At 39.6% G+C, this 12,803-nt stretch overlaps 1 protein-coding gene across 1 annotated transcript in view; it reads right to left on the bottom strand.

The window, feature by feature from the left end:
* SEC24D (SEC24 homolog D, COPII coat complex component) overlaps positions 1 to 10,441 on the bottom strand; it is a 56,521-nt gene extending 46,080 nt beyond the window's left edge. Inside the window, 4 exon segments of the mRNA XM_042796957.1 lie at positions 1,552 to 1,700; positions 4,046 to 4,172; positions 6,788 to 6,982; positions 10,411 to 10,441. Of these exon segments, the coding sequence (XP_042652891.1) occupies positions 1,552 to 1,700; positions 4,046 to 4,172; positions 6,788 to 6,938 (427 nt within the window). The 5' untranslated portion in view covers positions 6,939 to 6,982; positions 10,411 to 10,441.
* Between the last annotated feature and the right edge of the window lie 2,362 nt (positions 10,442 to 12,803).

Below are 12,803 nucleotides of genomic sequence, written 5' to 3'. Positions count from 1 at the left end.
GGTAAGGAATAATTTGTTGTTTATAAGATCCAGATTCCAATTAGAATAAGAGGACCCTGGAAATAGGGGTTTTTTTGAGACTTAGAATCTGTAAACACTTACTACTTTACAAAACCTACATTTTTAAGTCAAATTTATCCCCAGAGGCCTCTCTCCAGAAAGCTAAAAAAAACAGTGAAAATTAGGTTTGGAGAAAAAGGATCAATGTGTTGATATACAAATATTGAAATGTATCTTCTGCCAGATGTGTTAACTAAAAAAAAAATTTACATGCAAAACACAAGCTCAGGTTTTCAGCTGGTACAAGCAAACATCACTCCAGTAGCTTTACAAGCTGTGAATTTCAGAACACTGTCAAGTTATACCAACTTAAGAGTTACAGCTAAGGAAAAACTGGAAGAACACAACTCAGAGGCAGAATTGTAAAGAGTCTATGTCTTCAGCGGTCTGAAGGGTATCTCAACCTTCCAGTGTGTAACATGATAAAATAGAAACATTGTATTTTACACAATTATTGCTGAAGGTCATATAATGAAGGCAGGATGTAAAAAAAAAAAAAAAAAAAAAACCACATTTTGTTCTGAATAATATGAGTTCCTATATGTAAGTGCTCTAGAGGTTTTGGGCCACACTTCATCTTGTATAAAAAAGTCTGTTAAATTGTGCACTCTCAGCTCAGTACATCACGGTTGAATTTGAGTCTAAATTAATTTTTCTAAGGTGAAGGTGGTGTAAGTTTTACACAAGCAATTGTACAAACAGAGGGTCAGACCCGTGGCAGTTATGCAGGTTTCATTCAAGTCAAATCAGCAACTCAAAGCCAGGGTAAGAACAGTGGTACAGTATTAGTGAAGCCTGAACTGAAAAGCTCACCTTTACACATATCCTACAGAGATAACAACTACCAAAGTGATCCTTGTTTAAGAAATTCATCCTCCTAAACACACTGGCCTCAGCAAAACAAGATGCTAAATAAATCCCACTGCTTTTAAATGAAATGGTAAATTTCACCAGGAAATAGTCAGGAAAAGCAGATATAACCAAACATAAAATTAATGGTGGGAAGCAATTTACATGGAAGAATCACATGTTCACATCTTTACCTCATGGCTAAGGTTTAAGACATTTTAACCTTAGAATAAATGCAAATCAATTTAGATGAAAACCTAAAATATAAGATTTAAACAAAAAAAAATAAGATAGTTTCAAAACAGAGAAACTCTAAAAAGTTAAGAAAAATTAAATCCTGTCTGCATTATTATTGCTCATGCCGTGGCTGTTACTGACAGAATCACCAAGTAATCTGAGAAATGACTGGTAAGATATCTAACTTTTACAAAAAGTTCATTGAACATCAATTCAGAATTAACCCAAGAATATTGATTTAAGGAACAGGATGAGATTAAAAAAAATAATTTAAGAACTTGAGCAAATGATAGTGGTCGAAGATTTAATTTTCTGTTTATATAAAACAAGTTCAGTAAGTTTCCAATTATCATAGTCTTAATAGCTTTAACTGAGAAGTCAATCAGATCAGACAAAACTTATTACCATAGCTATTTATCTGCATGCTGTTGAGCTGGTTAGCAAGTTGTGTTGCAGATGAAGTAGATGCAGTATTTGGGTAGGGTGGTTGTGACTGATGATTGTAAGGAGGATAGGAAGGTCCTGTATTGCTTGGAGGTGGAGGGCCTTGAAACCTAAAGGAAAAATTAGTTATGCAAAATCAGCTATGCAAAAAAATCACATCAACCAATCATCATTCCAGAAGATCTCATACCTTCTCAAGGGTGCTGCTAAAACAATTAATTAGGACAGCCAAACTCTTAAAAGAGTTTGTTTACATTCTGCTCAGAAAAATGTGTATTTGTATTAAAATAGCCGTGAAGCACAGAGAGATTGCACACTTGTTAAAAAAGACAGTACATGTTTGTTTGCATACTTGCTAGAAACAAACAAGAGTGAGTATGCCTTGGCAAAGAGTCATAACAACTATATGAAAGCTTAAAGATTATGAAACACGAGCTTCTGAACGTATTGCATCACTCCATCCCCTCTGCATGCTTATAAAGGAAGATTCCCTACCAGGGATGAGTGAAGAAGATTAGGAGAAAAATCTGTTAAGAGAAGAAAATTAAGTAACTGTTGAGTTACCTGTAGTAGAGGAAGAAAGAAGATGCAGGTAGGGAAAAACTGCTTCATGATTATCAGATATGGAAAAACACAAATTGAAGAAAAAGAACTAAAGAAAAGAAAGCAGTAACACACATGTGGTTTATAAAGATATTATCTACCACTACTTCACTCTGGAAATATAAGATCTCCCAGAGAAGGATCTACACTGATTTTGCTATGACCACTTCTAAAACTGAGAAGAGGCCTAGTTATTTCAAGAGAAGTAGAATTCAATTTCCTTGTAATTTTGATTCAAAAATTTCCTGGCCTAGAACAGCAGATCTCAGCAATTTGGGAAAAAAACAAGATCAGGTGAAAAACAGATGTGCAGCTGTCAGGACAATGACTGGAAGCTAGGAAAGAGAATCAGTATTTTGCTGGGTTGGTCACATCAACTTGACTCTTGTTCACCTTGTTTTTTCATCTTCAGGACAACAACTACCTCTCTCCATGCATTAGTACATTGTCTTTTACAACTGATGACCAGTCTCTTTAGGTCCTCCTTTACACAGAGATAACACACAACCAAACAGGCTTCCTTATTTTGATGCCTAATAAAACATATACATGTATATTTATTTGTGTTCAAATAAAGTCAACAGCTAAAAAGCACAGAAGCAGATTAAGACTTCAACCAACTAAAACAAGAATGTTGTTAAACAGTGTCAAGTTCACTAAAATAGCTATAGCTACACAAACTAATTTTGCCACTCCTGGGAGGTTAACAAAATAATTAACATTTGAAAGAATTCAATTAAAGAACTAAGCATATTTATTCACTTGTATCTAAATGCAACATAACCACTCTGTAATGAAGCTTGGCTATCCCCTTATACAATCATTTTTCCAAGATTTCTTTTTACAACTTCCACCTGTCCCTATTTTCTCCCTTCCCCACTCCTGTCTCCTTCATTTCCTCCTGTGAGCTCTGGAAACAGGACAACAGCACTTCAGGTTGACTATGAAGAGTTAATCTCAAACCTAAGCAAAAGAGTAGCAGTCCTCCATCCGAGAGTATAACAAAACTGCATTACAAAATGTCTTTACAATACACTATGGATCCTTGGCTTTGATCCCACAACAATGAAGCAAAGACATCCTAATGAGGTGGGGGTGGGGGCAGAGAGACGTGCACCAGCTTCTAGTCAAAACTCACTGGTAGCTATTAATTTTTAAATAACAACTTCTTGGTACCTCATGGCAAGGGAGAACATCAGAAAGTGAAGGAAAAAAAAAAAAAAAAAGGCAACTTCTTTATCTAACTTACCATAGCACTTATCATAGAATGGTTTGAGTTGGAAGGGACCTTAAAGATCACCTAGTCCCAACCCCCCTGCCATGGGCAGGGACACCTTCCCCCAGCCCAAGTTGCTCAAAGCCCCGTCCAACCTGGCCTTGAACCCTTCCAGGGAGGGGGCAGCCACAGCTTCTCTGGGCACCCTGTGCCAGTGCCTCACCGCCCCCACAGGGAAGAATTTCTTCCTTAGATCTAATCTAAATCTACCCACTTCTACTCTAAAACCATTACCCCTTGTCCTATCCCTACATCCCCTGATAAAGAGTCCCTCCCCAGCTTTTCTTACTGGTGCTTTGAGGCAATGGATCTAAGACCAAGAAGAATAGTTTAAATAAATAAAGCATAATAAAAACCTGACTTGCTGTGAATTGGAATTTAATGATATTACAGATCATACTGTATGATCTGGCAATTTAACACAGGGAACGAAACTAGAAGATCCAGTTCAGATTTGGAATAAGTCAGAACTGCTGAAGATAAAAAGGGATGCCATACATAAATGTCAGCAAAGCAGCCAAAGAGAGGTAACAGGTCAAATAGCTTATGTCTCATATATTAGTTCTTGAAAGTCACCTATGTGGCTGTTGCCCTGGCGTATTGGGCCCATTCTGGAAGTTGGTCTGGCTGAACTGATGTGTACCAGGTGGTGGAGGCCCAACAGGAGCCGAAGATCCAAAAGGCACAGTTGATTTCGACACACCTGCAAAAGAAGTACTTTTATGTAAGAGCCCCATAAGAAAGCACAAGGTTGTCAAGAAAGAGGAGTGTATGGCCATGCTCTAACAGCAAGAATAACCAGCTCTAGGTGGCCCTGTTATAGCAAGGGGGTTGGACCAGGTGCCCTCCAGAGGTCCCTTCCAATCTCAGCCATTCTGTAATTCCATAAAAAAGGACAGATTTCTGGTCAGCTATAGACACAGATATGAGAAAGAACAGATAGTAAAAAGGAAGTAAATAGTAGTTGGTAACTTTCCAGCAAAAGAACCCAAGAGGGACAGTACGAAAGAAGCAAGAATGAACAAACAAACCCTGTGATTCCATTTGGATACTGGTAATTCCCTGCCACCCAGTTATCTTTATAGGTAGAAGCAAGAGTTCCCTTTGATTTCAGAGACCATGGTCAGAAAGAAAACTTGGAACAACATCTAAAAAAAAAAAAGCCTCCATATGTAGAACCTGTAAACCTATGCTAAAAATGGTTCTTCATTCAGATCTAGAACAGTGACTGTGAAGAGACTGCAATTTATGTAAACAGCAGTGCTGAACAAACAGCTTTTCAACCTGTATTTCTTGAATTCTTTTCCTTTAAATTACTCTAACATAAAAAATTTATTTGATAACCAAAACTGGTATTTTTCCTACGTATTCTAATAAGCCAATTACCAGATGTAGTTCTATCTTCTGACTATATTCAGCACTGGATTAAGATAACACAACTCCTGCTGTCTTTAATAAGAAGTTTTAGATAAACTGGGTAAAGCTTCTTTTTCCTGTTTCCATGATGACACAAAAATCAAAGACATCTGTCCTGGTTTCAGCTGGGATAGAACTAATTGTTTGGGGTTTTTTTTCCTTCTTTCTTAGTAGCTAGAATAGTGTTTCTTTTGGATGCAGTATGGGATTTGGTGTAAGAAGAATGTTGATAATGTATGTACTGATGTTATTAGTTGCTACTAAGAAATCAAGGACTTCCCAACTTCCCATATCCTGCTAGTGTACAGGTATACAAGAAGCTGGGGGGAAGCACAGCAAAAACAACAGACCCAAATTGGCTGATGTAATATTCCTTATCATCTAATGTCATGTGCAGTATATACATAAGGGTTGATTAGGAAGCTCCACTTGGTTTTTCGGGATGGTGGCTTCAATATTCTCTCCTCTCTGGGATAAGCAGCCAGGAACAGGCTCGGCATCAGTCAGTGGGTGGTGAACAATCACATTGTCCATTACCCATTTGCATTTTCTGTTATTACTATTATTATTATCATAATTATTATTTTATTTTATTTCAATTATTAAATTGGTTTTATCTCAAGGTACAAGTCTCCTTATCCTTACCCCTCCAACTTTCTTCCGCGTTCCCTGGGGGTGAGGGAGGGTGAGCAAATAGCTGTGTGGTTTTTGGCTGCTGGCCGGGCTTAAACCATGATGACTCCACAGAATATTTAAAAAAAACCTCAATATATTTGGATACTTAGTTCTGTCATTACCCTACTCCATCATCGCAAATATTAAATTTGACTTATCATAATTTGAATGTTACTAAAATTTTTAATATATTTTTTTAGATGCCTTAGAGAATACTTCAGACATCTTTACTATTCTAACTAATTTTCCCCTGTGACATCAGGCAAAATATCGAGATGGTGTCTCTTTTGGCCTCCCTATCTGGGCTACTTATACATGTAGACTTACCAAGGGAAGAGGAGACCTTACTCTCCTCAGATATATTCCACAGCCCCAATTCACTAGTCTACCATGCCCACTTTGACTTTACTGAAATTAGACCAGCATCACTTACAGCAAAATGGGCTTAAACTCAGTGCTCTCAAATTATTTTTTTTTTTTAAGCTTCAGCCACCAAATACTCATAATCATACTTCTTGAAAGATTTGAAGCCACATATCAGTAAGTTAAAATTAAATAAAAACAAAGGAGAGACAAAGACAGTCAGGTTTGTCTGCTGGATATCAATTACATTACCTATAGCGTGATTTTGCTGGTAGAAATAAAGCAAATACCCATCTTTAACTGTAATTTGCTTGTACCCAAGGTGCCCTTCCTCATAGAAAGTAACTGTCTCCTGAGTGGTTAGAAAGTAGATGGGCTCTCCTTATCATGCATTACCCAAATACATCAGCCAGTAAGGAAGCTTAAATAGGACACCAGCTCATACTCATAGGCAAGTTTGTGCTCAAGAATTCAGTAGGACAAAGGTCCTATTGCGAAAAATACAACTAATTTCTGAGATCTTGCTCGCCATTAACACGTGAGTTGAGAAGCATTTCTCTATTCCCAAAAATCACCCCTTTTGTATTTGTCTGTATTATATATTACTCATAATACAGCATTAAGCACTGGTGCTTATTGCTTCCCAGACAATGGAATTCACACGCAAAGGTCAGATACCCACTACCGCGCATTTTACATCAACATCTGAGCATCAGCAATAACACAGACAGAGCTAGTGCAGGATCCTGTTGCAGTAGTAGTGTAAAACTGAGCATTTTGTGCTGACACAAGTAAGAAAAAGAGATGTAAAACACCTTCATAGAGAAGTAGACTCTGAAAACACATTTTAAGCCAAATTAATACCTGGTTGAGGTGCTGAGTATGAGGAGCTCGTGTCCCCATAATGCCCATAATGAAGTGAAGAATTAGGTGGTCCAAAACCTGCAGAAAAGCCTCCAATTCCTGGCTGGGATTGGGAGTATGGAGGAGCTGCAACATAACCTTGTTGACTCATGATGACAATATTCTCATTCCAAGTGTCAGGTCCTCTTTAAGAATCTGCAAAAGAGAAAGTGACACCTGCTACTACTCTTCACTCTTTGTTCGATTTAAAAGGGTATGAACTGTGCTCCCAAAAAAGACAAGGCACATTTGAGGATGAAAAAGGACCTGGAAGTCAGGGGGAAAATAATGGTTTTGCTTGCTTGATTGGTTGGTTTCCTCAGCACTACCACATACTGCATGAATTTAACAAATCACTGACTTTAACTGAATGGGATTTACCTCTCTCAGGCCCGTAAAGAGAAAAAACTGTAAGCAGTAGATTTGCAAGTAGAAGAAAACTCAAAGGAAATTCTCAAACTGTTCTCTTTACTGCGAAAACCTAGAATTTTACTATACCTGAAAAATACACTGTAAGTCCTGCTCCCCAAACACCAGTTATCCCAATGAACACACTGAAAAAACAAGAAAGACAGAGTGACCAGAATATGAAACTCTAGCACATCCTTCTCCTGTCCTAGCACACCTCTTTTTAGAGGAGGGATAGAACATTGCACCAGCTTTCCTCCAAACCTTCTACATTAGCCCCATTCCAAGCAAGTGAGGGAAGCTTCCTTGCTTTTTGTGCTGGTGAAACAGAGAATGAAGTACAGGATAGAGAGAGATCCTGTTTCCATGTGTTTTCTGCATTACTGGTCCCAGTCTGAACAGCCCTTTTACTAGAGAACTCCATAGTGTAACAATATTGAGCACAAGTTATTCCACAAATAAGAAGCTGTTCTTCAAGGGCAGTAAGGCCTCAACAGTACCATATGTTGTCCTCGCTACTACCAGGCATCTTTTCCCTAAGCTTTCATATCTTCATTCTGTTGCTGTTAAAGAAAGAAAGAAAGAAAGAAAAAACAACCACAAACCAAACCAACACAAAACCAGAATTTAATCAAAAGCAACTCAGAAAAAGTTTTCAAATTGTGAGAGTATACACAAGACATGTAATTTCTTTCTTGCAGTCAGATTTTGTTAAGCAGGATAAAAGAAACTTTTAGGAAACTTTCAGGAAAGAGTATCTTGATAATGACAATCATTTTTAGAACTAGAAAATCTGAAGAATTCTGCATTACTAAACCAGATGGTTGTATTACATAAAACTATATTTCAGATACAATGCCCTTGTCACCAAGGTATTTGAAAAGTCACTGAAGTTGTATACTTTGCAGCCTTGATAACTAGTTTTCTCTTTTACATGTAAGAGAGAATTTTTAATTTTGACTTCATACAGAATTTAACAAAAACAGAATTCCACTAAGTTTCTCAATGCCCAAATTAAAACTGTTTTGGGAAATGATGAGGATCCAAGCCCTGAATGAGCACTTACTAATTCTATAGAGTCCCAAGCACACAGGTCAGTCATCTCCAAAGAACTAGATACATAATATAAACTAGCATTTTAGATATTAAATGGTCCTTTGAAATAGCTTTCCCAGCCACCGATACTTCACATTCGTAGGTCTGAGCCATGGAGTCATCTTTGAGCATGCAACTGGATGAAAGCAAATCAGGAATTGTGCTCCAGAAGCATGCAAAAAGGCACCTCAAAATTACACACAGATCCAAGAACACAGGCAGATTCATGCTGCACTGGCTCATGGCAGTAGAGAAAAGCTATCCCTATCAGAAAACCCATCTCTAGGCTTCTCATATTAAACACACATTTCTGAAAAAAAAAAAAAAAAAAAAACAAAAAAACAAACCACATCCAAACCATAAGTGTTTTATTATTCTTACACATCAGGCAAGAAATTACTTTGAGCTGGGTACAGGGCCCAGCCCCCCTCACGCATCACCCATGCAACCCTCTAAACCACACTCCTCAACGTAGCATAAGATTTCTCAGTTGAAGCATTAAACTGCTTCAGACAGGTAATCTTAGGGAGTTGTCCTCTATTTCTGAGTTAACAAGGTAAACATAGAGAGAAGAAAAAAATGTTTAAACAGACAGTCTTCATGCTGCCAGCTGCACTTGCTTCCTTCCCCCACCCCCATCAGAAAAGACGTGGCAGTGTGAGCTTTAGTTGCTCCAAAAGACAGTAAGTCAGCACTAAATTACTTACACAGCTGGCATTGACATAGATATTTTTTATATCTATATAAAGGAAGAGGTTTTCACTTTGAGGTAGCCGCAGCAGCCAACACCTTTAGCGGCAAAAGCATCCAGGGGAAATTACTTCCTCTACAGCTTACTCACACACACAAAAAAATCTTGCCACGTCAAACTTCCCAGAGACAGTATAAACACACAGAGGTTGTGCTGAAGAGAGACAGGAACTCAAGCCATAAGCAAAATAATAAGTTTATCAAATTCTATTTAACACTGAGCACATTTAATCCCTTTTCAAGATCTGTATATACACAAACACATGACAAAAATAGTTTGGAGGCAACACCCAAAATATCAACAGAAACTGATCACCTAAGGTTTTAGTAATCAGTTTCTAACAAGAGACACAGATTTACTCTGGCAATTGCATGAGAAAGATCAGAGCATCCGCTGAACCCAGATCTTTCCCTGGGTTTGTTTACTACACAGAAGGTCGTGAAAACTTTTTTCTCCCTGTCTCTCTTAACACTAGTTTACCTTAAACCCCATTGCCCGAGGAACACTGATAACACAAACGCTTCCCCACGATTTAAATTACTGCTATTACAGAACAGACTGTCTTTTCTTTTTTTTTTTTTCCCCCCAGAGGATCGCTGTACCTGTGCAATACTTTCCTGCACTGGTATCTCTGTGAAGTAAAACTCCACTATGTGCCATCAGAAGTAGAACAGTATCAAAAGTAGAGGATCAAGTTCTTGGCTAACCAAAGGAGAACTATTGGCCATATATTTCTTCATAGACACTGTGCTTGGTAACGCATCATCTAGGAAGATGCCTCTCCCCAAAGCATGCTGCAATCTCAATTTGGCAGTCTTTGGGGCGTGTGCCTGTACCTAAACACACATATATATGTAGAATGGAATACAGCTACACGCTTTTCTATATACACACTGCGTATAGGTATACACATTTTGTATGGGGTTTTTTCGGTTTGTTTTTTTGTTTGTTTTTGTTTGTTTTGGTTTTTTTAATAACATTTTGGAATAAGCCATGAAAGCATAAGTGCAAACGTTATCCCGATCAGCGCGAAGCCTGCAAACAGATAACGCTCCTAGCCCCGCTAACTAAGAATTCTGAGCCATTACAGGGAGGCAACAGGTCTGGGCTCACCCCACGCCGCCCGCATGCCCCAGCACCCGCGCTGCCCCCCGGCCCGGGCCAGGCCCCCCTCCACAACCCCTCGGGGCGCCCGGAGCCCCCGGCCCTCTCCTACCGCCCCTCCGGCCGCCCCCGCCCGGCCCCAGAGGCTCAGGCTGAGGCGGCGGCGGGGCCGTTACCTGAGGGGCCGCGCGCGCGCCGCCGCCGCCGCTCGAGGACACTCACGCACCCAACTGCCACGTCTGAGCCTGCCCCGCGCGCCCCCGCCTCTCCCCGCCCCGGCCGGTGGCGCCTGCGCACAGCGGCCGCCAAGGGCCGCCGTGAGGGGAGGGCAGGGCCGGGCCGGGCCGGGCCGGCGCCCCGGGGCACAGGCGCAGCCGCGGGGCCGGGCGAAGAGCCGCGTTCCGGGAGAAGGGTGGCAGCAGGGCCTGCAGGGCTGAAGCGGCGTCCCGGAGAGGGAGGGTGGGAGGCAGGCAGGCAGGCAGGCAGGCGAGAGCAGCTGCGTTCGGTCGACTAGAAACTAATACACGCAGTACATGCGGCTAGCAATTGTCATCGGTTCGTTTTTCTTTCTGTATTCGGGGTGAAATTCCTCTTTAAACACTGAGATGTCCTAAAAAATAGGACACTTTTTCTCACGTGTGCTTTAAAAAAACAATTTTATCCGTGGCTATATATATATATGTAAAATTATGCCACCTGAATATCTAGAGTGAAATATGATACAGGTACTTTACCTGTTTGCATACTCTGGTTTTAGTTACTGTTCAAGTACACTTAAAAATACTGATGTGGTTACAGGATAGTGTCAATGTTTTCCTAATTAACAAAGTAGAAACATGGGAGTAACATGAGAAAAGATGTACTGGTAAAGTGCCTTCCTCCCAGTCAAAAAACCAAACATTCATTGTGATGGTAAAGTTAAAAAAAAGAAAAAGTGGCAGAGGATTAGCAACAAGGAAAAAATCATGACTCAGAGACAGCTTCATAACTCACATGCATCTGGAATTCAAGCTTCATAGGCTTTCTTATCGTTTGAGTGTTTGTTCTCTGACCTTAATAAAGCTTTTGAAAGTAGTGAACATGTTTACATGGTGCTAAATCTCAGTAACAGCTACCTCAGGCAAGATTGTCAAAAACATTCATTACTATACAAAATAATTTTGAAAAAAATCCCAGTGCCTTTGAAACATGTCAAAATGAAGGTACACAGGGGCATCCTTTATGTGGAAGACTCACAAGAAGCTTCAAGAAAAACACAAAGTGGGCAAGAACAAGTCTTGACTTGTCTTGGTTCTTGCTATCCAGAGCTGGATTCGCCACCGAATAACAAACTGGTTTTCTACATGTTATCAGAGCCGGTACTGCTGGATATGTCAGAGAAAATCTAAAACCTTTCAAATCTCTCACAACTGTCTAATCAGAATGGAAAATTTGGTCCACGAGGTGACAAGCATCAGTTAAACTGGATGTGGTTTTGGCTGCAGAGTATCAGTGACTCTTTCATAAGCAGGATGCAAAACAATGCCTTTCATCATTGCCGTGCTGCAGTTTCACCCGTTGTCCCTGTCTCTTTTTCTGGTTTTATGGACACATACAATTACCTTCAGTTATGAAAATTCTTTTGAAATACTGTGCTGCTGAGGAAAATAACAACTTTAAGTTTGGACATTGACTATTTTGTTGTGGAGACGAGGCGGGTCACTGTCCTACCAGTCCTGCTGTGTCTAGCTCGTAGCTATTAACAGTAAGCAGCTGTGGATAATTCAGCACTGAAGAACTGTGCCTGCTTACTTGGCCACTGAATACTTACTATCAGATTTCTCCTCCCTGAAATCAGCTCTAGTGAAACTGAAAGATGAGATCAGCAAAAGATAGCAAGGAGAAGCTTTGGCATTGTCAGTTCTTACCCTGTTTCAGGCCCACTTTGGGAATGGATCAAGACGCTTCTGGTTTTGAGGACGCAGCTTCGCTTCCATTGTACTTTATCCTGGAACACTGAGACAGAAGGCACCCAGCATGTCACGGTCCAGGTGTTTTGAAGCCACAAGTACTATTTATCTAGTTTCCACTTATAACATTAAAAGTAATTTAAGGTTTTCAATTTCAGAAATGTGGAAACATCATTAAAGATTTAAGCGCATCCCTGGTCTGGAAAGTAATTTCATAAAAATGAGATTGCAGGATTGTTAAACTGTTGTCACTTCATTTTAATTAAATCATTTTAACTAAATAGTATCATAAAATCTGAGAATCAGATGAGTTTCTTCTCTATCATCATCAATAATTAAGATCTTGTAGGTTAAATTACCTTTCTTAACACTCAGTTTATCCTGAAGTTGTACCTCTGCAATGCTGCTAAAAACTAATATGATTTAATATATTTCTGGCCTAATCTGGAGTTAGTACTGGTGAAGGAAACAGAAGGCTTTGTCTAAATCTATATACTTTTTTAATGTAAAAAATAGCAAATCCCCTGGCTCTAAAATCTCACTTTTAAAGTTCTCCCTAGAAGTTTTTCTATTAGTTCTGAAACAAAGAAAACACATATTCATCCACAGCTTGGGAGATTTTTGGATACAGAACCAATAGAGTCTTCGCAGAAGGCGAACTCAAGTCTTT

Source organism: Tyto alba, unplaced genomic scaffold (assembly GCF_018691265.1).
Source record: "Tyto alba isolate M040663 unplaced genomic scaffold, T.alba_DEE_v4.0 Super-Scaffold_23, whole genome shotgun sequence".
Classification (NCBI taxonomy): Eukaryota; Metazoa; Chordata; class Aves; order Strigiformes; family Tytonidae; genus Tyto; species Tyto alba.
This window is presented reverse-complemented; position numbering and strand designations above follow the sequence as displayed.